The sequence below is a fragment of the Tubulanus polymorphus genome, chromosome 2 (assembly GCF_964204645.1).
Source record: "Tubulanus polymorphus chromosome 2, tnTubPoly1.2, whole genome shotgun sequence".
Lineage (NCBI taxonomy): Eukaryota > Metazoa > Nemertea > Palaeonemertea > Tubulaniformes > Tubulanidae > Tubulanus > Tubulanus polymorphus.
Window position 1 is genome coordinate 10120095 of NC_134026.1, and position 27305 is coordinate 10147399.

A 27305-nucleotide genomic window follows, 5' to 3' on the forward strand; every position below is an offset into this window, starting at 1 on the left:
TATTCTACACACAAACATAACTTCCTGTGGTGGTCGTAGACCCCTTCATAAACATCTTTCCCGTTGTTTACGTGACACAGGCGGACCCTTTGTAGCGGCGCCATTTTACATACATCTATTACATAAGTACACATTTACATATATACACTCTGAGGACATATAAGAGGATCACGCTACCGCTATGATCGACTCTGGTGCGAGTGAGTGCACACACTCGCCCGGTGAGTATTTTCAGGTACTATGTGGATGAAGAAACATGCTAAATTCTTAATGTATTCTAACTACGAAACGCTACAAAATTGGTGGCAGCGGTGGGATAATAAATGTGCCATCTACATCAGAACTACCAGTGTTGTAAATGGTCATGCTCAGTACGTTTAGGTTACTCATGCTTACATACTCCTTTTATCGTTTACAGTCCCTTCCCTAAGGTAGTGAGTCTGTCATTCCTTTGCATTATCTAATGGTTTGATTTTTCTTGTATCAGAATTCCTTTGCTGTGATGGCTAGTGAAGCGTCTAAACGTCCTAATACGCGAGGTCTGAAGAGGACACCGGCAGTGTCCCGAAGTAGAAGTCACGATGCTGCAATGCGTGACGGCGAACTTTCTCTACCCGGCGATAGCCTTGGGGTCGGCAGTACCGACCGTGGTCGGAGCAATAATAGTCCCCTGTCCGTGCATTTTGATACCGGGGATAATACGAATATCCCGGTATCATTCCCTTTGCAGTCCCCCTTGCATTCTTTCCCTTCTAATAGCGACGGTGGAGATAATGCCTCTACGTCGTTTAGTCGGCAGGATCGTGATTCTTTCTCTCTTGGTCGGCCTCAGTTCCGTGCGGTAGAGCCCGAGTCATATTCTGGTGAAGGTGTATGGGAGGACTACCTCCAGGTTTTCATTACCGCATCCGAGGTGAATCAATGGAACGATTCTATGAAGGCGGCTATGCTTTTCACTCATCTTAAGGGCGCGGCTCGTCAGTTGGCTTGTTCCTTACCTTTCTCCGACCAGAGGGATTTTTCGCGTCTTGTACAGGCTTTGCATAACAGATTCGGAGCTAGCAATCAATCGGAGCTCTATCTGGCTGAAATACGTAATCGTAAACGTCGTAGGAACGAGTCCCTTCGTGAGCTCGGCCAGGCACTTATAACCCTTTCTAACCGTGCATATCCAGGTATGGATATGTTGCAACATGACCGACTTTTGCGGACACACTTTCTTGATGCATTGGATGATAGTGATCTTAGAATGAAGCTCTTCATGAGCAAATGTCAGTCCTTAGATGAGCTCATTATTCTTGCAGTGGAGCTTGAGGGATATGCTAAGTTGGAGCAAGAACGATTAACTGGGGGAAGGATATTTGTTAAGAACGTAACCGGCAGAGAAAATGAGTCTACGGAGTTAGACCAGCTACGGGGGCAAGTAGCTGATTTGACCAAGGCTGTATCCAAGCTTTCCATACCCAATGCTGGACCTCGTGATCTTTCTACCGTTCGTTGTTTTAATTGCGATCGGATGGGCCATTTCAGACGTAATTGTCCTGATAGGTCGGGAAACTTCCGTCAGCGGGTCAAGCGGGAGTAAGCCCTGCTGCTGACTTATCTCCCACTACACAAATGCACGAGACAGAGAAACCCATAGTAAAAGATTCTTTGAGACTTCCTATAATAGTCGAAGGTGTTAAACTCAATTGCCTTGTGGACACTGGAGCATCAGTGTCTATCCTAAATCATAACTGCTATTACCGGCTGGGTGAACATACGTCTTCGCCCCCCTTGTTGGATACTTCATTAAACCTCCTAACAGCTAATAAAACTCCCATTCGCTCGTTAGGCCACACGAATGTTGAAGTAAAGCTGTTCCAAAAACCTGTACATTGGGAAATTCGTGGTCGCAGATATCAGTGAAGATGTCATTTTAGGCATGGATTTCCTATCCTTCTTTGACTGTCAGATCTTTCCTAAACGCCGGACCCTCATATGTGGCAATGAGCAACTTCATGCAAAATCTCCCAGTAACGGAGCTTGTCTCAATATTGTTTCCTCTTGTCAGAGAGTAGTTATAGGCCCCCGTTCGGAAGCGTTAATCGCGGGCATGGCTATGGATATCGAAGCCTATAGCAAGTGGGCATTAGTCGAACCTCGCATTTCTAGTAATATCACTGACGGTCTGATGGTTGCCCGCTGCCTTGTGGATACCGAAACTCATGCAATTCCCGTTCGAGTGTTCAACTCAACGGACCATCCAGTCACCGTCCCCCAGGGTTGTTCTATTGCTTCCATGGTCTCAATTGCGAGCCTCGATGACGCTCCGTCAGGCGAAGACGTACCTGACTCTTCAGATTCGCATTCAGTTAATCATATCAATTGCAACACCCCTGATCACCTTACAGATCTAATTGAACGCAGTTCTGAAGGATTTAATGATAAAGACGCTGCGAAGATTCGCGAGGTGATTTCAAATTATTCGGACATATTCGTCCAATACGATATGGATCTTGGTACCGCTAAGGGTATAAAGCATACTATCGACGTTGGTAATGCTCGTCCCGTTAGACAGCGACCCCGTCGTCTGCCCCAGGTAAAACAAGACGAGGCTGATCGTCAAGTTAAAGAAATGCTCGAAAAAGGGGTCATAGAGCCATCCACCAGTCCTTGGGCAAGTCCCGTCGTCTTAGTTACCAAGAAAGACGGCAGTACCCGTTTCTGTATAGATTACCGAAGATTAAATGAAGTCACGTTAAAAGACGCGTATCCCCTTCCTCGCATTGACGATTCTCTGAGATCCCTCCACGGTGCCAAGTATTTCTGTGTAATGGATTTAGCTAGTGGTTATTGGCAGGTCGAGCTCGACGAAGATGCAAAGGAAAAATCGGCGTTCGTGATGAGAAATGGCTTGTATCAGTTTAAGAAAATGCCTTTCGGCCTATGTAACGCAAGCGCCACGTTCGAACGCCTTATGGAGAACGTCCTATCCTCGTTGCAATACGAAATCTGTCTGGTTTATCTAGACGACGTGATAGTTTTTGGCTCGTCCCTTGATGCCACGTTAGAGAACCTTGGACGGGTATTTGAGCGCTTCCGCTTGTCTGGGTTAAAGTTAAAGCCTAAGAAGTGTCATTTCTTTCGAGCGTCGGTCCAATACTTAGGCCATATCGTCTCCGAAGCTGGCGTTTCTTGCGATCCCGAAAAATTGAGAGCAGTGAGCGAGTGGCCTATTCCACGTACAGTCACAGGAGTCCGCTCTTTCATGGGTCTCGCATCGTATTACAGGTCTTTCTGTCCGAACTTTGCGGCCGTAGCTAAACCCCTCCATCGTCTAACCGAGAAGGGTAGAGAGTTCCTTTGGACTGCTGAGTGTCAACGAGCGTTTGAAACTTTGAAGTCGCTGCTCACTACATCCCCTGTACTAGCCTATCCTGATCTGAGAATTCCTTTTATCCTTGACACTGATGCAAGTGATACGGGCATCGGTGGTGTTCTTTCTCAGGTACACGCTGGTAGTGAAAGAGCCATAGCTTATGCCAGTCGTTCGTTGTCTAAAGAACAACGCAATTATTGCGTAACCAGGAGAGAATTATTAGCCGTTGTCACGTTTGTCAAATATTTTCGACATTATCTATGGGGTACTCGCTTTACTTTGCGAACTGACCACGGATCCCTTAGGTGGCTTACCTCCTTTAAAGAACCCGAAGGCCAAGTAGCTCGGTGGATAGCCGTCCTTAGCACGTACGATTATGAACTCCTTCACCGCCCCGGGCGAAACCACGGAAATGCCGACGCGTTATCACGTCAGAACTGTTCGCAGTGTCGTAGGATTGAGCATAAGAGTAGATCGCCCGCACCCTCTGACGATGTAGGCGTTAATACTATCGGCAGTGTCACTACCACGATAGGTTTCTCTCTACTTCCGCATTGGTCAAAAAAAGAGTTAGCGTCCGCTCAGCGCTGTGACCCGGAGTTCCGATGGATACTTCGCAAGTTGAAAGATAAGGTCCGCCCTACTCACGAAGAGTCTGCTTCTAAGGGCCCGTCTGACCGTTTCTATTCTACCCGTTGGGAGAACCTCCGTTTCGTGGATGGTTTGCTTCACATCATTAAGCACAGGGAAGGTCTCTCCGATTCGACTATCCTACTTTTACCGAAGCAGTTTCGACAGGAGGTGCTCGAACATTTTCACGGCCACCTTGTTCGTGGGCACTTTGGCGTCAAGCGCACATTGACCGCAATACACGGCAGGTACTTTTGGTACGATATAAAGAGCGATGTCGCCGTTTGGTGCAGAAATTGTGAGTTGTGTCTCTCCCGGAAAAATCCTACTCGGCCAAATCACGGTCCTCTACAGTCCTCGGTAGTTGGGTTCCCTATGCAAAAAGTTGCCATGGACATCGTTGGTAATTTCCCTAGAACTAGCCGTGGTAATATCGCCATACTTGTCGTAGCCGACTACTTCACTAAGTGGGTGGAGGCATATCCTATCGCCAACAAAGAAGCTGTCACGATAGCCGAAATTCTTACCCGTGAATTCTTCCCCCGTTTTGGAATACCTGATCAATTACATTCCGATCAGGGTAGCAACTTCTTGTCTAAAATCATGAAGGAGGTATGCGAACTCCTCCGCATAAGGCAAACCCGTACTAGTCCTTATCACCCGCAATCCGACGGTCTCGTCGAGCGATTCCATCGCACATTAGTATCGGAGCTTTCTCTAGTAATTGAAGAAAGTCAAGATGATTGGGATCTGCAGCTTCCGTTCGTAACTATGGCTTATCGAGCCTCCAGGCACGATGCTACTGGTTTCACTCCTAACTTTCTTATGTTGGGTCGTGAGCTCCCTGCGCCTTTGGATCTTTTATCCGGAAGATCGTTGTCTCTTGCACAAGAACAAACTTCTTATGCCCGTGAACTCCGCGAGCGTATTTCCACCGCTTACGACCGCACTCGGAACTCCTTAGGTCGACGTATAGTCTTCATGAAAAACCAGTATGACAAAAAGGCTCGAGGACACCCTTTTCGTGTCGATCAGTTAGTTTGGTTACATCAACCCGCCGTGCCTCTCGGTAAATCTCCGAAACTTTGGAAGCATTGGGTTGGTCCTTGTACTATCGTCCAAGTCCTGAATGACGTAACTTATCGTATCCGGTTGCCTAATGCCTCTGAGAAAGTGGTTCACTTCGATCGTCTCAAAATCCATCCTCGTCCGGATGAGGTCATTTCCCCTTCAGTCCCTCGTGCGATTGACACTGCTAATCCTCATGTAGCAACGAAAACTCGTAGTGGAAGGGTCGTACACCGTCCCGTTCGATATTCGTGTACTTAACTCTTAACCCTTTCTTTTGTCTTCGCAGGCCTACGTGTAAAGTATGTGAAGGGGTTTTCCCCGCCTCTGCTATCGAGTCACACATGATGAAGTACCATAATAGCTCGGCGATCGAGGCACCCGTTAGTGCCACTCCCTCTACCAGTAAATTGGATCTCATCTTGTCACAGGTCACCGAGGCTGGAGCGGGAGGCGAACCAGCGCCGAAACTTATCACAGTAAAAAAACGGAAGCGGGTCCCCGTTTTACCTCCTCGTTTCCCGCCTAAAGAGCCAATCGTCCTTTCACCAAACGCAACGAGACGGGATGCTTCAACACAGACGGACGCCCCCGCCAATAGAGAGTATGTGCTATTGCACGAACACCTGGGTGTGAAGTGAAGTATCTCGGCTACGCCGGGGATGCGGTTGACTGTGCGCAATGCCGCGTATACCTCGCACAGAACAAACATTTGTTGTAACCAATAAATAAACGCTGAATTTGACAAAATAATAGTAATTCCGTATTCTTCTTCTGAGGTATTATCCGTCTTCAACGTTCGACTCAATTTGGAAATCTGTTGATCACCTCCCCTTGAGAAAATTTTGTTGCTATATTGTTCGACCTTGTTCGGTCTGGCAGGGGGGTGTGTAACAAAATTTCATTTCTCAAGACAGATACCTCTATCCCCTTGGTTATCAGCGACCGTGCAGAAGATACATTTCCCCTTGCTTCAACTCCGGCGATAACCCGCGGCTCCTTAGTCCCGAAATTGTTCCCGGTGGTAAATAGTACCGCCGCTGTATTTATCTCGCCTTTTACACACTAAATAATTATCGAAAGTCATCATGTACGATACCGTTTGAAAGAGGATTATAAAGTCTTGACTCGGTGAAAGCATCTACTAATGTCATCGTTTTTTAGGCGACACGAGTTGTAGTTTGGTAGATGAACCAATTTCGCCGGTTTGTTTACTTCCGGTCCGGCCTCATGATCCGCTCGATAAGCGGGAGAGTTAAAGTTTCTACGATGACGTCTTGTTACTGTCACCATAACATATCACCTTAGTATTTAGTCACATAAATTAAGTTCTTAGATAATTATCATTATTACAAACCTAGAAGATGATTTCGGCACCTTCGTGCCTTAAAGCTAATGAGTATTCGACGGTTAAACCTGCGATCTCGAACGCGGTCACGCATGACGACAGCCTTTCGGGACCTCACTTGTCTTTACGACCGAACTATCTAACACGAATTTCATATCATCGGAAAGTACAAGTTCCAACCTTTTTAATGGTATATTACTTCGATAAGAAGACAACGTAGTTCAGCAGCAAAGCGGCTCGGAAGAATCCTAGGAAGCACATCCGACGGGGCGGCCATTGTTGAGCGACCAGTGAAGCGACGCGGAGTGAAGATGCAACACATCGGAGTCGGCAATATCAGAATATAAGGCGCGCAGTTTTTCTCTTTCAGTTAGTTACTCGGAGAACGTCTTTAAGATGTAAGTCGGTCCGGGACAGCGCCGCCTGGCGGCGTTTCGGGTCTTGTACCCGTTCGTCTCTGTTCCTTCTTTCTGAGTTAGAAATTAAGGGCCTTAGGCCCACAGAATCCCCCTTACTGTAAATACGTTACTAGTCTTGAGTATTACTCTTTGTTAAGCATTAAGCTACGGCAAAATCATAGTACGATTTCCTCACCTATGGCCATAAGCCATTGGGCATTACGTTTACCGTCCATACTTATGTATTATTGACGGGCCCTGTGTTTCTCGTTTGTCCTTAGGATCGTTGAACTATATATAATCCGTCAATACTTATGTATTAGGTATGGATTCTTGATACCAGGCCTTGGGTTCTTGTGTTACTCCCCGTTTATACTTAAGTATATAGAGACGGGTTTGACCATTACTTGTGCTTATAGCTTTATCAAACTATTATTCTGCCTTCATGTATGTGTGATATAGGTCCTTAAGACCAGCTTTCAGGCGCGTATCTTTAAGTTTCAATAAATTTTATATAGGTATAATGTTCGCGGTCTATATGTTCGTTGTATAAGTATGAAGCGTAACAGCATGTGTCAATCGCATTATCTTTTCCCTTTGTAAGTATGTAAGCATTTGTGGAGTATGAACCTGTCTTGTATTTGAGCATGACATATGTCAGTTTCTGATAGACGAATAAAAGCTGCTGTCGCAGCACGTAATGGTATTAACGATTTAGTAATAGATGTTGGGTAGTAAAACCGTGGAGTTGGTCGGAGCGTCCATGGTCTGTATAGAGGCTTACTCTCGGAAATGGTAGAGTCCAGCGGAACGTAGTGCAATCCCGTTCGGGTGACGGGCGGTTTCTGTTTATTCCGCTATCCAATTTAGGCTCAAGCGAGGAAATTCCACGTCGGGGGTGGGTGACGTGGTGTGTGATACGGTCGATTCGGGTTCATGTATAACTACGAGGCCGTATGTTATTGGGTGAACAGAAGGGTGCGCATCGCTATCTGTAGGTTCTAACATAGGGTTGGGCCCGATCCTTAGTTCCCGGAGGATAGTTTTCGAATCGACCCAGTCGTTACGTTCCTGGATCTATCAGCAATCTACACCCGGGGTTGCGGGAATTGCTTACTCGTGTGTTAGGTCGAGTTAAGCCTGAGAGTCATTTATTATTCTACACACAAACATAACTTCCTGTGGTGGTCGTAGACCCCTTCATAAACATCTTTCCCGTTGTTTACGTGACACAGGCGGACCCTTTGTAGCGGCGCCATTTTACATACATCTATTACATAAGTACACATTTACATATATACACTCTGAGGACATATAAGAGGATCACGCTACCGCTATGATCGACTCTGGTGCGAGTGAGTGCACACACTCGCCCGGTGAGTATTTTCAGGTACTATGTGGATGAAGAAACATGCTAAATTCTTAATGTATTCTAACTACGAAACGCTACACAGGGAAGGATTTTTGAGGGGGATGAAAGACCTCGGAGATGCAGATATTAATCCCAGTTCTATTGTCAATGACAGGCATATCCAAATAGAAAGTGTGATCAATAGTACTTTTTCTCATATAAGTCATCAATTCGATATGTGGCATTTTGCTAAATCGATACTTAACCATTTAACCGGCAATCGGTCGCTAGCGACCGATTTGACTAGACTAGCTATAGTGAATAGAATAGTCAAGTATTGATTTCAGTGAAGCATTCTAACTCATTTTCCTATGAGCAGATGGCAACACCAGACGGCCTACAATGTCTAACAAAGTAGGAAAGAGACATATCATACATTTGGCATGTAGTAGGGGGTATAGAATCCACATATCACGTGGGTCGAATTGGATTTCCAAAATTGAGAATATCGATAATAGTAATGGCCAATGCGCTTAAGATGTTCTCTAGTGAGTTTGGCTGATAATTCATAATGAGATGAATCTTATGACAGTGCTTGATTATGGATGGCCCAAAAATCTGGATGACCTTGGAGTCAGACCCTGAAGGTAACCCCCAAAGTTTGCAAACATGGTATCATTTGAAAGCTTGTGAAAAGAGCTTTCATAAATACAAACAGTATGGGGTTATCCCTCATATCTACTGAGTTATTAATTTTTCCCATTGTAAGGTCCAAAATCTGTCATAGCCTGAAAAATACTTGCCAGTTAAAGGGTTAAAATGATTAATAGAGATTGAAGAAAAAGGGAAATGAGTTGTTGGGAAAATCGAAACAGTCAGTTATAAAATATATGTGGAGGTGCGCATCAAGCTGTGATGGAGATGGAGATTGAGGAAAATGGGTGTCTTTACTGCATAATATTGTTAGTAAGCATGGATACAAATATGGATCGTTGTACCATGAGTGTGCCAATACATGCCTTACTTGTAAACAAGTAAAAGAAACGAAGTGGATGACTGAAAAAAGTCAGTCCTTTGAATCCTTGAAATCTATTGTATTATACAAGAATTTTGAAGCATATTGCTAAATCAAGTGAATTCTGTCATACAGGTGTACTTGAGGGCAACATTTCTTTAGAGTCCTCGTCAAAATTTCTGTAGGGTACAGGTAGACAGGAAAACTATTATATCCCTTTGTTGCATATGGGTTACAATTGTTACCTTTTTTGGGGGGCCAAAAATAATTTTCAGTGAACAGAATATTTTGTATGCATATACATCACAATTGTGACATTTGGTAGTTTATGTATCAATGGATAGATGGCGTAGGTAGTCTACTTTGGAAATCCAAGATGGCGGCGCCCATGTTAGGAAGGTGAGTTGAAAATTCTACAAATTTAAGGTCCCCTAAAATTTTGATAAGGCCAGGAATTGTGTCAATAACCAAATAAATGTGTTATTAGGAACACAAAGACAATGCAGAATGCATTTTATGTATATTTAAAACTAAAAATTTGAAAAGGAGCTGTTTTATGGTTTGGTCACAATTGTGTCGTTCATGCACACGAGCCGCATTAAGTAATGGTTACAATTGTGATAGCCATGCACTAGGACTTATTGTGTATTTTCTCACCTGTATATCATTAGATTACATTCTAAAATTAGTACTGATATGTCTCCTTTGTCCTATATAGCACACCTAGATTGAGTTTACTCTATACTATGTTGTTTATGTTCCAGATTGAGTCGTCAAAGGCAGCGCCTTTCTACAAATGATGTAGTTCAGAACATTCTCAACAGTGATGATGACGATGACGGTGATATACCGTCTGGAAGTGAAGACGAACGGTTAGAAAGTGGCTCTTCAGCTGATGAAAGATATGATAGTGATGAAGACCCTGCATATAGTGAGGATGAAAATTCTGAAGGTTCTGTCGATGGCGATGAAAGCAAAGAGACAGACGATGATAACACTGATGATGTGCCGACTCAACCCGCTAAACATGCTAGGCATGCGGCAACTTCAAACAAGTAAGTTTGAGCTTTACATGGGGCCTAATTACAGCTAAATTTATTTTATTCTAGCCAGGGGGTATAACCTAAACTTTGACTTGTGTCTTTCAGACCGAAGAGAAAAGTTTTGAAGTGGACGCATGCCGATATAAAAGATTCAGGTGACCTACCAGAAAATGAATTATTGCCTAGGGGTGAGATAAAAAAAACTGCGAATCAGAAATTGACTATTTCTTATTGATGTTTGGCCAGGAGGCTATAGAACTGATAACACTGGAAACTAACCGATTTAGGTTACAACAAAAAAAGGACAAAACACCAGTAATTAGTGAACAGGAGATGCGTATAGTTCTTGGAATCGTTATTTACACGTCAGTTGTTCATTTGCCTGGTCGAAGAGATTACTGGTCACAAGATATTCAACAAGAACTTGTAAAAAATGCCATGTCGGTTAATCGTTTTGAACAAATACTTGCAGTTTTCCATGTTAGCAACAATGATTTAGAGGTGAAACATGGTCAACCCGGTTATGACAGGCTCCATAAAGTCAGGCCACTGCTGAAAATAATCCAAACAAATTTTGATAAAAATGCTGAGCCTGAAAGGTTCATGTCTGTAGATGAGCAAATTGTTCCATTCAAGGGACACCATAGTCTCAAAGTCTATATGGAAAAAAAGCCAAAAAAATGGGGCTATAAAATAAGGGGACTAGCCGGTCAATCCAGCTATATGCACAAATTTTACATACAGGGTGATCCCTGATTTAGAACCAGGCATAGGTAAGAGTGATGAAGTTGTTTTGAATTTGGTACATCTCCTTCGTCAAGGCACTCACATTTTCTTTGACAACTATTTTGCATCCCCAGAACTACTCCTAGAGCTAAAACGTCGAGGCTATCATGCGACCTGTACGATGCGTAAAAATAGGCGTGCTAAATGTCCCTTAAAGAGTGAAAAGGAATTAAAAAACAGGGCGGGGGTTCCTTTGACTACCAATCAGCCTAAGGAATCGTTATAACAGCCTGGTTTGACAATAAGGTTGTTACAGTTGGTTCAAACTTGTGTTCAGTCACGCCAACCCAGTATGTACGTCGGTATAATGCCAAAGAAAAAATAAACATGTAGAAATTGAGTGCCCAAGTATTATAAAAACCTATAACCAAAACATGGGCGGTGTTGACCGTTGTGACATGTTATTGTCTTTTTATCGGATTAGAATGAACAGCAAGAAGTGGTACAAACGCATTATCTTCCACTTATTAGATATGAGTTGTGTAAATGCCTGGACTATTGGCAGAAAAAATGGAAGTATTCAAACCAAGAGTAACAAGTTATACAGATTCAAACTTGCCATTGCCCACTGCCTAATTTTGGGTGTTCCCAATCCTGAACCTGTGCTGAGAATCGAATCTGAAAAGGATGTACACAGGGCAAAGTTTGTGCCTGACCACATACGCCTTGATGGTCATGGGCATTTGCCAAAATGGTTAGCTGAGGTCCCTAAACGCTGCAAAAACCCTACTTGTAATCGATGTACCAGATTCTTCTGTATGAAATGCAACGTATATTTGTGCATCGACAAACACAGCGATTGCTTTTATGACTTCCATGTAACTAACTAAAAATGACAGTGTAGATGTAATATCAAGTATATTTTGTATATAATTGATGAACCATTATGTAAAATCTAGTTCTTGAAGCATTTTATAATAAAAGAAATAGTGTTCTGTCAGAAGTCATTTTGTTATATTTTAGTTCTTCGTTTTCATACTGGTCACAATTGTGAGTGGACCAAAAATGCCAAAATTTATTAAATTTGAAAATTTCAAAAAGATGATCACTCTTATGGGTCCCTAAGTAGTTTATATTCCCAATTGCAAGTGAATATCTATAGATTAAGGCCTTCATGCAACAAAGGGATATATTTGGAAAAAAATATTTTTCACAAAATGAAAAATATTTGAATAGAATTCATATGATATCAATTTCATTATGAAAATCACCAATTAGAGGATGGCTAAATATTGAAAGTATGTAGATCGCTTTGAATCCTAGATTTTACCATTAAAATATTCTGACCTCGATTTATAATTTTCTGTTTAGTATTTTCAGGTCACAAGAAATTACAATGTATTACAAATTCTATCAAACAGAAAACCCAGCGCTCATCTTTAGTGTAATTTCATGTCAAACGTGCATGCGCCATCAAGCAGCGTTACAGTATCACTATATAGTAGCGTTTCGTGTGTGTTTGCGTAACAGTCTAATGAATAGCACTCGCGCACACATGGATGCCTTATGCGTAAGTGAATGTTTGCTTACACTTCAATGCCAATAAAACAATCAACAGGAATTAAAATGAAACAATACCTATGGCGAATATGTGAAATAATTATATTCTCACCAGCAATGAGCATTTGGAATTCGCATGTGTACGGCACCTAGTCCAATGAGGCACCAAGTCCAAATCCGTGCTAGGTCATTTACATCCAGAGTACAAAGTTAACAAAGGTAACAAACTCATGCTTGAGACTAACCAAGGATGGCATCTGATCATAGGATCGCCAACACAGGATATGCGAAGGCCTTGAAGATACGTATGTTCTAAGTAGGTCTCGGAGGAAGTGGTGGGAGGAGAATTGACGAGGCTTTACTAGCGTGACGGCGGTCCTGGTGTGTATCTCAATAAGGGCTAATGGAATGCACCTCCCTGACACCTAATGAGACCTCCATGGGAATCTGGACCCTAAGCCAGCACGCTCCAGTAGGGAGGAGCGTAGGGCGAGCAAAAGTGCTCCCACCTCCTAGCCAGTCGGGGAGACTGTTAAAAAGCGGCCGCAGGGCTACGGATTATACGTAATTCATATTTTCTATGAATTATGTATAATTCATAGAAATGATTTATCTAATAATTCATATGACTACGATTAGTACCAGCCAAAAATTGTTTCCACTGGCATTGAAACAAACGCCGCTTGCCACAGCCATTCAATGTTTGGACTTAACTGGCGGGAAAATATGTAAAAAATATGACTGACGAGTAACAGCGCTGTGTTAGAGCTATGTCGCTACACTGCTGAAGTACACATCATATTGCTGCACTACTACTCAATCTTACGGACTATGTTGGAAAAACAGCCCGGCGTGTACTGAACTACCAAGACGGCGGAAAAGAAGAGACGGAAAAACGACCATCATGTATAAATGAAGCAGTTTGAAGTTGACGAGATCTACTCGCAAAAATGCAGTCAGTCGATCCACGCCCTCTAAATCAACTGATAACGGATTAACAGATATCTGTGAAATGTCAAATGTATGTGGGAAACTGTACTTATTTTTTAGTACAATGATTACTTTTTGATGGATTAAAGACATACTTCACCAGTTATTGTGTCAATTACAAGTACAACTTGTCCCCCTGAGTTGAATTAGAAAATTTATATTCCACAATGATAGACAATACAGAGGACCAGTCAGTTACCAAAACATGGATTTCCCATAGACACATGAGAATGACAGCTTCAATGGCCAAAGTGGCTGGTCTTCTGCTGTCTTGAAAAATAAATTTAAAAATCGTGAAAAATAAACGTGCAGACAGTTGAGAAATGTCAGTGTGACGACCTCTTGCATTGCTGCTCAAAACCCGTTGCGGTAAGGTCAGAAGACACTGTCCGTTGGCTACCACGTAAAATAGTGACTTACGTCGGCAATATCTGATGTCTTCTGAAGATGACCCGGTGGAAAATAATAAACAGCAAGAGCAGATTCAAAGTGACGATGAAGGTATTTATTCAGCCTAGTCACGCAACAACCACGCGTATTGTACGATACAACTTTGGAACTTTATTGAATTTGGAAATCTTATATGTTATGTTTAACATAAGGATCAATAAAGAATTGAATCGAATTGAAATTGGTATGTCAATCAAACATTTCCATTGGCTACAGGGGGAAATACGATATTAAACAGCATTTTGTCTTAGTCAAAAGCATAAAAACTGCCACTACTAAAACTACCAGTAACAAGACAATGACAAGTTTCTTAATTTCTGGCTTTCGTGGGGCATTTACTTATTATCCTTGAAAAATAAAGGTTCTTATTTTTAGACATTTAAGTTCTTGAAAATACAGGAAAATCATCAGAATTTTGGGGGGTTGGCACCTCTGAATATACATGGTAGTTGGTTCTCCACAATGACTCAATTAGACACTCTCCAGGTGTGTGGTGTGAACCTGGATGCTAAACAATTCCATTTATTACATACACTGTGTATGAAGTTTCAGGGGCGGATCTAGGATTTTCCATGGGGGAGTGTCCAATGAGAAAAAGGGGCATTTTCTACGAAACACCACGTACTCCGGAGACTTCTACACCATTTTAGCGTTGTTTTCATTTCCCTGAATACATAAAACTCGGAATGGAATCATAAAACCTGGAATCTTAAGTTAAAACCCGGAATCGTAAAATAAAACCCGGAATCGCACGCACCTGTGGATATAATTAATGCTCCCCTGAAATTCTCGAGATTGCGGACTCCAGCTCATGCGAAGTCCCGGCCCGGTGACAAAAAAAATTTAATACATCTGACACGATACAATTTTACGAAATAGTATAGCGCACGTTTTGTGGATCGTTTTTTATACTTTTTTACACGTTGATTCTCAAAAATTGCATAATTTCGTATATGTAAGTATGTCTTTACACCTGATAATATATAAATCATATGATCATGGTCTCAGGTCTACCCGCCCGTTAATAAAAAAATGGGCTAATCAATGGTTGATCAATAATGATTCATATTCAATCAATGTTGATTGATATTGATTGTTGATTTAACAAATAAGGACGAAAGGTACCGGTACTTTATAAGACAAGTTTATGAATATAAATGAATGTTTGGTAGAATTTATGAAGAATTGAATGAGGCATGGTGATCATACGGTACCTGGTCTGGGATGACAGGTGGGGTACCGATTTAACTCGTTTCATGCTATGACTTATATATAGGCCTATGAGTAGTTACAACCAACCACCCGATGCAAAAACAGCCCTACCATACCCTTTTTGAGTATCATAATGGGCTGTTAAGGACCATATCTGAATACAGAGATGGTAGAACCTAGATAGGCCTACAAGACGCGGTAGCGGGATGCTATATCACTGAAAATTTTCTAAGTCCTGTGAATCATCATTTTTTTCCTTAAATAGAAAAATAAATTCGACGCAAAAAGCTTTATTTTTATAGATTCAAATTCAAACTACGTTTTCTTACTCCAAAGAACTTTTTTTCAGGCCTAGGCCTACCAGTATTTTTGCTATGTTGTGCTCTATGATACAATTAAATCATAATATATTATTTCTTTCAGAAATTCAGGATGATGGAGTCTCCGATACCATTATTCAACTATAACAGCTCTAGCTGTTACCTAAATTCGATTGTGCAGTGCCTACGGGGCTTAACTGAATTTCGAAACAAGATTACCCAACATACTTTTGTGAATGAGTGTAAGTTATAAAACGTGAACCTAACCCTCCTTGGAGCTTGATAACCAGTTTAGGCCCCATAAAAAGACATACTTAACTATAAACCATACAGATCTATTTCTTTGTTGCAGGTTTTAAAGATACGTGTTATAGGTGCATGCTTGGAAATGCCTTTGAGGGCAATAATGATGAGTTGTTTATTCATATAGAAGGTAATTTAAACTTAATATGCAACAAGTTTAGCTCTATCACAAATTAAAATGGCCCCTGTTTGCAAAAATAAAAATCCAATGTGCCACATTTCATAAGCTTAAATTTTTGCCTGTATTAGTGTGTGAACACTTCCGGTCATATGTTTCAGATATTATCCCAGATGGTGACCAATTCCATCAACAAGACGCTGAGGAGTTTTTTCAGGGACTAATGAAAAAACTGAAAGAAGAGGATCCGTAAGTTTGATGAGGTTTTATGGATTCAGTTTTTACATTGAAAAATCACTACACCTACATTATTTCTGGTCCAGATAAGGGAATGTGTATAAACGAGGCAAGCCCTTTCTTACCTATGCTTTGCTATTACCACACTAACCTACCTGTTCCTAAAAATTAAATTTTCTGAAATAAACTGAATAAACTGTTTTTTCCCATTTTAGACTGAATATCTTGTGGCTCTATTAATTGATTCAGAAATGCATGTATAATCTTTAATGCCTATTGCAGGTCATTATTTGAAATGTTCCTAACCAACTGGCGACAAATCAGTAAGTTTTAAATGTAATATAACATGACTTCATCACAATACTGGAAGAATGTTTTAACAATTCATTTTTTGTAACTTAACATTGATCATGGATTATTTCTAGCATCCTGTGATCAGTGTGGGGAGAAGTCTGTAATACATGACGGCTCGAATATAGTTTCTCTGCCTTGCTTGGTGAGTTTTCATATTAAAATACAAGTATTTTGTTTTTCTTTTATATGTTTTTATTATACAGTTGGCCTACATAAATATGACCTAAGCATGACCCTATGAAATTCCTAACAGTCATAGGTCATATCTTTTATCCATTGGTTTGGGTTTGATAAATGATAGTTGTTGGTCTTTTCGGCTAGCCCATGGAAGTAGAAAGAAATTACTGACTACCCTAACATAATATACACAAACATGATTTTGCATTTTTTAAAGGATTATACAAATGGCACTTCTATTACTGATGTGCCTCAGGCACTGAAACTGTTTGGAGCGAAGGAGAGGTTGAATTTCAATTGTTGCCAGTAAGTTGAACAGAACCTCCATGTAGATTAAAGATCAATTGGAGTAAGTCCCCAAAAATCCCTCGCTTTTGATGAAGTTATTCCTATGTTCAATTAATTTCAGGTGTGATTCCAAGACAGCAGTTCAAAGCAGACAGTTTATTGGAGGCGAGAAATATTTAGTCCTACATTTAAAGAGGTAACTGAAGTTCTATATCTTTTCTATATCTTTAGGACAAAAAAAACTACATGAATGTTCAAATGAAAAGTACATATCATGCACTGACATCCTGGATTTTGATGTGCTTGCCTACACAAGTTAGGTGGAAAATCATACGAAATATTATATTTTTAGGAAACTGAGGAGATAGTATGTATTCTTATTCTTGCTTTCACTTTGTGTGTGGTCACCAACTTAAATGTTGTATATAGTGGTTTATTATATACCGTATATATTATAGTACTCCTTTCTGGAAGAGTAATTGATCAATGAAATGAATTGTGTTACCTACACTGTGGCTAACTTTGCTTAATGGTTATGAACTGATTTACAGTAGTTTTCTGATGAGGAGTGAGTGCTGCTTATAGGCTAATATGATTGAAATAATTGTAACAGGGGAATATATTTTGTGTTTTATGTAATGTAATCATTATCATTTAATAATAATATTTTATATGTTTTGCACTTAGTGGCTTAATGTAATCCGCACCTATCTACAAAATGATTTTGTAGCGCTTCCATAACTGGCTGGTGTTCATCATAATATGATAACTTTTACATGAAAATACAACTGAAAATCATATATACATAAACATAATATATACATAAATATACATAAACATATACATAATAGATGTATATTAATTATATGGTATTCTATCGTATTATTTTCTGCTTGCTATGCTTTATGATTATATTATTAATATGCCAAACAGCTCCCCGGTCCCGGAGTTCACCAATGAGAAATCATAATTTTGTGATGCTGCAAAATGTAACTAAACCACTAGTGTATACGTGCACAGATAATATGTGGACGATGTATCTAGATGAAGCTCTATTAATTTATGGGACTTACATTGGAACTAGCTTCATTTTAAATGTGCATCAATTATTTTATCATATTACTATTTACTTTCAGGTACACATTTGATGTCTCTTCAAGATCGCCTATTAGGTTAGGACATAGTATCTACCCTCCAGTTGGCTTAGAAGCTAGAATCGGGGAAAGTTTAGTAAGTTTCTGTACACTCATACTCAATTTTCTAGAAACACATATGCCCGTTTAAACTAAATAACTGTGCTGTGCCCCCGGTCATGGAATTAGGGTTGAAAATGTCATGAAGACCATGAACCCAGAAAGCCGGATCATTCCCATTGCACATACAGCATTTTATAAATAAAGAAAAAAATTTCAGAAGAGATATAAATTGAAGAGTGTCGCACTCCATGACGGTCAATCAACAAAGTCTGGCCATTATCGAACAGTGGTGGAATATAATGGCCGCTGGTTCACAGCTGATGATGAACAGGTATTTATCCATATCTTTCAACATTCATCTTTCCAACATTTACCACAGTTAATATTCTAGTATTCAACCACATTTTGAATTGTAATGAAAGAAACTTAAAGTTGAGTAACTTTCAATCGGCTCAGCACCACTGATGACAATACTACTAGTGTATACACCCACAATGTAGATTCAAAAAACAGTAACTATTGTTTTTATTCTGGCGTTTGAAGTAATAACTTAATTTTGTTCCCACTGTCTGGATATAGAAAATAACCAACAACATATACCTCGAGGATTCTAATCCAATTACTCGCTTGACAGGATCAGTATGGGTTAAACGTTCGGTCATTGTGCGCATCAATAATTTTGCGAGATTATACTATTTTAGGTGGATTTGGTTGATATGAGAAAAATGGACATCTCGAAAGAATCATTCCTTCTTTTTTATGTAGTGCATAATGTAAGTGTACCAAGTTTCGTAGTTAGTTAACTAATAAACAGCGTTGATATTTAGTTCTGTCTGTTTATTACCGATGTTGTCTTGAAAGAAGCGTTTTCAGCCACGTAGAACCTGTTTCAATTCATTAGCTCACTTTTGTTGATTTAAAAAGTGTTAGCCAATCGCTTAATAAAGTCGTTTAATTTTAACAGGATAGTGATCCATCTGGTATAGAATATACCAAGGTTCGGGCTCAAGAGTCTACATATCTGGTCAGTAATAACTCCGACGATCAAGCTCCAGATGTCTCTGGTATCAACGTGGAGTCCGAAGATTTGGACATAAACATCAGAAAACGAAATGTGAGTTTCTATTAATGGTTCATTCTGTTAATAAACGGTTATAGATCAAATGAAAATTGTAGATATGTAGTAGGCCAGTCCTAAAGGACCCCCTATGTCACCTTATGGTCTGATTTAGGTGCAGTCAACTATGGCTCCTCACCGAAATCTGATGATGATTAAAGCAAAGGAGTCACTAAATTAGCTGGCTGACTACACCTATGATAGAACGCTGTAGAAGACAATTTTTATCTGATTGTAGTAATATAATATGCTAAACTAAATTCATTTCAGTATTCATCATTACAAGATAAGAGAAAAATCTATAATAAAAAGCAGAAAACAGGAAAAGGGAACAAGTAAGTATTTGAATCAGGTACAGATCTAGCCTGAAGTAGTTACGGTAGTACATATGTTTATTTATCAATGTTACTAGATCAATTTGAAAGGCACCCATGAAAGCCAACAGCTTGTTGCAAGAGTCACTTTGAACACCCACACAATCAAAACATTCGCACTCAACAATCTCATTACAATCAAATACAGTAGAGTCCAGCAAACTCAATTATTGTGCAAACTTGAATAGATTCGTAAAACATTTAAACATATAATTATTATTCTACCATAAAATCAGCTAACTCGAATGAAAACCGTATGTACAAATTGATTCAAGTTAAGCTGAATCTTCTGTAGTTACATTGAAAAAGTAAAATTTTGCATTATGAAAAATTTAAATTATTTCAGTGGAGGTCGATTTAGATGCAAGATGTGCAGCTTTGTGTGTGCCACTCGCCAGGAAATGACAGATCATCAGGTGACCCACTTAGACTATTACATGGAAGAACTGCCGGGGAAAGGTAAGATTTTGAAGTATGCGTCAATTCATCTGTCTTTCCGACAGTACGATATTTTCAGCATGCCATCATTGGTATGTACATGTTTCTTCCAGAGACACTACAAATTTATATTTATATTTATTTATATTTGAGCTGTCAATATCTATAATACCAGTACCGTACATCTCTTTTTGTTGTTTCGCAGTGATGTTCAAGCTTCAGAATTGTCTCGTGAACTCAGAGAAAATTCTGTCTCAACAAAATGCACTGATATGGTAAGATTATCGGACTCATCCAAGCGTGACACCATAATTATATCTGACTCTGATGATGGCAACTCGATTTCAGGGTAGGTGTATGTGTATTAACGTGACTGTTTTCTGTTTATTGGTGAAACCATATATATTTCCCCAAAAAAATTGGCTGTGGTAACAGTGGCTGTAACCAGTGAACAATACAGTATAATTATGCATTATTTTAACCAATAATCTTGCCGAAATCATGATAGTCATGCAGTATGTTGTATTATTTATTCCATCCAGGTTGAGTTCAGTCAATCTGTTACCCAATTATAACTCTTTGATTCCACACATTTTTATTGCCTTCCTCAAATCTTTGACACCTAGTACTTAATGTAACACTTTTTTTTCAAGATGTTCACCAGTTATTCATGTCATATCAGATGTTGAACAAGATTCAAATGAAGATGACAGTAGTGCAAACGACCAGGTATGTTTCGTTTCTGAATCGTTATGACTTATTTCTACTGAACTCAAATATTTTTCCTTCACTAGGCTGAATATATTCAATCAATTCCCTACTAGTCCTTCAATTCCAAATGCTATGAATTTTCTATGGAACCTCCAATTAGAGGGCTGTTTTTCTCATTTGCCCTGTCGTTGGGACTGTTATATCTTCAAATTGATATGAATTTGCTATGAATGTTCTCTAGGGGCAACCCCTGTGGGTGGGACTTATTTCTTCACATTGATATGGATCAAGGCCATCTAACAAGCAGCGGAGCTATATCACGCGATAGACTGCTTGTTGTTTTATAAATTTTTTTCTTTTCAGACATACCGGTATTACAAGGGTGATGAACAGTTACCAATATTTTTGGATGGTAAGAAAGACCACACAATCAATGAAATGTTCTTCGCCATAAGAAAAGCGAAAGAAAAGTGTAAAAAAGTGCCAGTCAATATTTGTCACAGTGTGTTCTTCCTTATTGATTTGGAGAATGTACCTTTGAAAGAATTAAAATGTGACAGCAATGGTGTTTACGAACATAAAGGCAAGTCTACAATGACAGTCAGAAAACAAGTTGATACTATCACTATAACGTCTAAAAGAAAATTACCTTTGGGTAGCTCTGGCGACAATTACCATATTGTCCGTATTTATTATAGACATGCCGACTATCCTGATTTTTCTAGGAAAATTGTTTATTTTGTCAACAATCAGGGAAAGACTGTAAATGACACTGCACTCATATCATATGCTTTTGATGGTGAGCCCCACCCAATCATCGTTCGACCACATGGCAACAGCAAAAAAAGTAAGAGGCCTTATACTAGAATCAAGCCATCTGTTATTAATAAAGTTAAAGATAAGTTAGTTGGTGTGTCTCCAAGAGAAGCTGTCATGACACCTCTCTCTGAAGCGGATGGCCTGGCAGACGTGCCAACCTTGGCATCAGCCTATAAAATAAAGCATAACGCGAGACAGGTTCATCACTGCAATGAAGAAGATGAACTTACAGCCATGATGGAATTGGCGAGTGGTGAACTAGCTGATTTTATACAGAGTATTGAGGTTTGTCCGAATTTAAATGTTGTACTCTTTACACCACAGCAGGCTGAGGATATAGGTTTCTTTTGCACAGATCCTATAGACTTCCATCCAATCAGTATTGATCCAACATTTAAATTTGGAAAATTTAATGTAACGCCAATAACGTACAGGCATAAACATTTATTATGCAAACGGACTGGAAAAAACCCTATATTTACTGGGCCTATGTTGGTACATTTTAAAAAAACCCAAGAAGCTTATAGGAAATTGTTTAGCTGCTTGAGTTGCAAGTACCCTGAACTGAGTAACATATTAGCATTTGGCACCGATGGTGAAACGGCGTTGAGTTCGGCTGTCCATAGTGCCTTGCCTGATGCCATACACTTGCGCTGCACAAGGCATTTAATGGCAAATTGTCAATTAAAATTGTCAAAGCTCAGGTGTGATAGTAATGAGATCATCAAAATTCTTGCTGAAATATTTGGCGATAAAAATAATTCAGGGCTAATTGATAAATTGACACCGTCATCGGCAGAAAAAAAATTCTCCGAGCTGCGCTGTCGGTGGGATTGTGTTTGCCCTCAATTTAGCACATATTTTGCAGACTTGATGCCAGTCATTAAGGAAAATATGATAGCCGGTGTTCGATCACAAGCTGGCCTTGGATCTCCACCTGATACCTTTTATACTAACGATTCTGAAGCTTCAAATTCGCGAATGCGAAAATGGATGGGAGCTACAGAACATGGTCTGAGTTCATTTACTAAGTCCTGCCGCCATATGATAGAGTCTGAGCGAGAGGAGGTAGTAAAAGCTTATGCTGGAATCTCGGAATTATATGAGGTACGCAATGAATTTAAAGATGCATTGCGTATCAATTACTTCCAAATGACTCCTGAACAGCGTTCTTCACGTTTAAGTGACATCAGGTTATTAACTTTGCATCACATGCACAATCAGTTTAACTCAGTTCGCCCTAGCCAAACATCTTTGTCCATATCATTGGACAAAGCTTACAGCTTTGTATCATCAATAACTAAATCGGTTTTTGAAGGCATGTGGAAAAAGGCTTGTGAGCTTACTAGCAACCATTCACTCATAGCTCCTGCTCCTAGTAGGGACCCAACTATATTAAAGTTCAGCACCATTAGTTACTCGTCTACAAATAATAATGAAGTTCAGGTGTATTTAAGCACTGCAAAATCAACTTGCACTTGTAAACGATATAAATATTACTATGTTTGTTCACATATACTTGCCGTGTGTGAGAAGTCTGGAAAATTAAGTCAGTTTTTAAATTGGTACAAATCTTCATGCAAAAAGCCAAATAGACTGGCCGTTGCCACTTGCGATGTAAATATGCTCTCTGTTGGTCGCAAGGGGAACAATCCTCGCAGAAATCAAACACCCGCAGTAACAAATATTACAGAAGCGAATACCACCGGTACCTCAACAGACTTTCAGTTAACTTTTCTTCACGGTTATCAAATAAAAAAATGTTATGGCTGTGGTGTACCATTTGACGAAAGTGAGAGAAATCCCCCAAATGATCTGATCCTGAAAAAGATTGATTACCGATTCTATAAACATCAAATAACTGGTGTACCTACTCAAAGCAATAAACCACAGAATACTTATTACCATCTCAATCGAAAGTGTGTTCAAAAAAGATATAAGAACTTTGTTCCCACACAGGTAAATTGTACCCCAGAAATGCGGAATAATTTACAGCAATCACACGCTACACGTTATGATCGTTTCTTAATGTATGGCTCTGGTTGATATCTGGTTATGAATATTGTTTAATTTCAATTATCTTTCTTGTAAATTTACAGTTTGCTGCTACTGTTTGGTATGTATTTTACGCATTACTATGTCAAACTTGTATAAGCTTTTTCATGGAAAATTTCATTTGATTTAATTTTGTACTTGTCAAATTGTTTGTTTACTTGTGCTATATCAATGAGTGTAGTGGTGTGTCTATCAGATTCTATGGTAATAATTAGCACTGCATATGTTACAGTGCACCATCTTCTCGCTATCCTTTATTCATGTTGGTGTTGGGTCTGTGGAGGGTTGGTTGGTACCCCAGAAGTGTGGAAACTGGATAAGAAATGCTTGAACACTAATATATGAATACATTTATGGTTAAAAATAATTCTAGAAAATGTTCAATGAATACATTTTTTGGTTGAATCTAATGTGCACTGGTTTTTGAGTTGAATACTGCGTATTGTTTAGGGGTGCCAACATTTTCTATTGTGGTGGTCGGCTTCACTTTTAACACTTGTGTTCTAACTCTATGCTTTCACAAACTATACAATGCGTGTAGACTAGGAGTATGGATAAGTCGAATCTGTTTAGTCAGTGACTAACTTCGGCTTCAAAAACTAAGATACATGTATCTATGAAATCTGAAATCAGGGTTCTCCAGCTTTTGCTATGTACATACTTGTCAATCCTCTTACTATATGGTCATTATCTCCACAAGACTTTGAATATGATTACACGTGTCTTATTTAAACCTTACCCAATTCTAACCAAAAGTTTTTATGTTTTAATTAATTCTGGATTTTGTAACACAAATCATATAGTGCTGATGCTTTACTGAACAGCTTGCTTAGTGCATTTTGCATAGTGTGTTTTTGCATAGTGTGTGCTTATTCAGGCAATTGTTAGTCTATATTTTAATCTTTGTCAACCATAATAATGTAAGACATAATTAAGATTTTTCAGGATGAGAAAAATATCGTACAAACATGGTTTCGTATTGAGAAGAATCCTACGTACTACCGGAGTTGGATTGTAATATTAATCACCCTTACCATTTTCGTGATCATTTCTGAATTTAAACTACTACAATCCACAGTCCATATATATTTGATTTAAATATTTACCAGTATCATATAAATTTTACTATGATTACAAATATTTAAAAAAACTAATACAATGGAAATGAACTTACTTTCTGACACACTTTGTAGATCGTATGTTAAAGTAAAGTAATATGGATAACTACGTAATACTTGTGGTAGGTATGATAATATGTAATAATAGTTCTGTTTATGTAATGTACCGGTTATGTATGTGAAAACAGTTGTGAAGGCAGCTTCAAAATAAATAAAATATTTTAATGAAGATTCTTTGTCTTTGCAATAAGTTCTTTGAGGATATTGGCCTATTTCTGTTTTTGGAGGATTGGATTAAAAAATAATAAAATCATCGTCAAACCGGGAGTTTCGTATTTAAAAAATCGTTCTTCGACTGTACCTAAACTGGAGTAACTCCAGGCCGTGTAGCCCTACGTACAATACGCGCTCGTTAGGTTATTCCAAACGGCCCCATTACACACCGGCCGGTAGGTCCTATTTACAAAAAAAACAACGTCCGCGAACTCTGGGTTTGACAATGTTTAGATCGGATGTATAGTCCGATAATACATAATCTGCATAACAAATTCAATTCAAAATAACTTTCCACGTCGTTCCGTGTTTCAATTTTTTTTTTTTTTTGGGGAGCATTTATTTTACATTTCCGGGTTTTAACTTAAGATTCCAGGTTTTATGATTCCATTCCGGGTTTTATGTATTCCGGGAAATGAAAACAACGCCATTTTAGGGGGTGCTTTCAGTCATTTCATGCGTTGAAAAAATATTATAGGTGGAAAACCTTGGTCAAAAAAATTTTGTGTGACATTTTTGAGAGCACTTCAATGTTGAGGGGGTTCCCGACATCCCCGCTAGATCCACCCCTGAGTTTGTTAGGCAATTGATTTTTGTGAATTGAACGATTTGCATGATTCACTGCCCCCTTTCCCAATTTCACTGCCTTTTTTTAAAATCATTTTTTCAATTCGCTCCTATTCACTGCTAACATTGCCCGCAACAAACCTTGGGTAGTGAAACAAATTAACCGACGACGAATTAAGTGAGGTCGACTGTATATACAGGGTGTCCCAGATATTACTATACAATAAAGAATTGCTCTAAAATCTACTAACATTGATCAATCCTTTTGATACTTGGTCCGATCATATAGTGCATCAGTAAGCTTTTCTCTGATGCCATGGTTACCTGATTTATGGCTTCTTCACAAAATAATCTATTCTTACCCTTAACTGCCAAAATTTTGAAAAATCCCAAGAGTGAAAATATCATCAGTTAATACGTTTTCATGTTTGACCAAAAAGTAAAGGCAGTTATTTGGTGGTATGAGGTGGAATCACAGAAATGCAGAGAAGATACAGCATTAGCTTAAACACTAAAGCACTGACCAGGAAAGCCATTTATGACCTCGTGGAGAAGTTTGAAGCAACTAGTTCAGTGAAAACGACATGAGAATACATAATGGCAGGTCAATTCGGTCAAGTTCAGATAAAGTCATTGAGATGGTGAAGCCAGAAGTGGAGGATAATCCACATTATTGATTAGACGTATATCATCAGAAAACTGGTCTTAGCGAGTCAAATGTTCAAAGAATTCTTCGTCAGTCGCTGCACTTGTTGATCCGTCTGAAGTTCAGATAAAACTGAGAATACGCATTACAGATAAAGTGGCCAGACCTTGCCCTTGCCGCGTGGATGTCAGACAGGATTCACTGGACCTTCTGGAGAAATTATGGTTTAGCGACCAGGCTCATTTTTATCTCAGTGACCATGTAAACAACCAGAATTTCAGATTTTGGGGAGCAGAGAATCCACACATGATTATTGAGAAACCACTGCATGTTGTGAAGTGTACTGTCTAGTGTGCTATTGGAATTTCCGGGATCATTGGACCCTACTTTTTGGAGGAGAATGGAGAAGCTGTTACTGTAAATGGAGCACGCTATAGAAGTACGCTAACTTAATTCTTCATTCCAAAGCTCAGGCGTCTTTTAGGGAACAACATGAAACAGGCATGGTTTCAGCAAGATCGGGCCACAGCCCATACTGCGAAACTGACATTAGATGTTCTAGGCCATAATTTTGGTAAGAGAATCATCTCACTCAAGAGTGATCATGGCTGCCCCCTTTATTCACCTGATCTGAATCCCCTTGATCTATTTCTTTGGGGATATCTCAAATACAATCTCTATAAAGGCACACCAACAACTATTGAACATTTGAAAATAAACATTTGGCAGGAAATTGCAAATGAAGGGTACGATGTATTGAGGAATTTGGTGGACAATTTTGTTAAAATACTAACAGAAGTGAAATATCTACAGGGATCACACATTGAACATATCTTGAAAATTACTTGTAATAAAATAATTGTTGATTGACTAAAAAACTTATCACTTTCAAAGTAGAGAGAGCAATTCTTTATTGTATAGTAATTTCTGGGACACCCGTATAATGTTACTGAGTTGAGAGACAAAGACGCATGATTCCAATAATATTCATAAATAGCAATGCCCTACAGCATGGAAAGAAGTTTGAACAATTGCTATTCAG

At 39.4% G+C, this 27305-nt stretch overlaps 3 protein-coding genes across 3 annotated transcripts in view; 1 reads left to right on the forward strand and 2 right to left on the reverse strand.

Annotated features, from left to right (window-relative positions):
• LOC141898895 (uncharacterized) overlaps positions 1-27305 on the reverse strand; it is a 116856-nt gene that overhangs the window by 39141 nt on the left and 50410 nt on the right. The window lies entirely within an intron of this gene.
• LOC141900631 (uncharacterized) overlaps positions 1-27305 on the reverse strand; it is a 55214-nt gene that overhangs the window by 13664 nt on the left and 14245 nt on the right. The gene's annotated exons all lie outside the window — the stretch shown is intronic.
• Positions 9555-11840, forward strand: LOC141900633 (uncharacterized). Its single transcript, XM_074787614.1, has 3 exons — positions 9555-9570; positions 9936-10226; positions 10320-11840. The coding sequence occupies exons 1-3, from the start codon at positions 9560-9562 to the stop codon at positions 10447-10449; spliced, it is 432 nt and encodes a 143-aa protein (XP_074643715.1). The 5' UTR covers positions 9555-9559; the 3' UTR covers positions 10450-11840.

Bases quoted from the DNA above. Each gene is read 5' to 3' on its own strand.
- LOC141900633 (XM_074787614.1), top strand. The intron at 10,227-10,319 runs GTAAGTTTGAGC...TGTGTCTTTCAG, and splicing joins CATGCGGCAACTTCAAACAA to ACCGAAGAGAAAAGTTTTGA.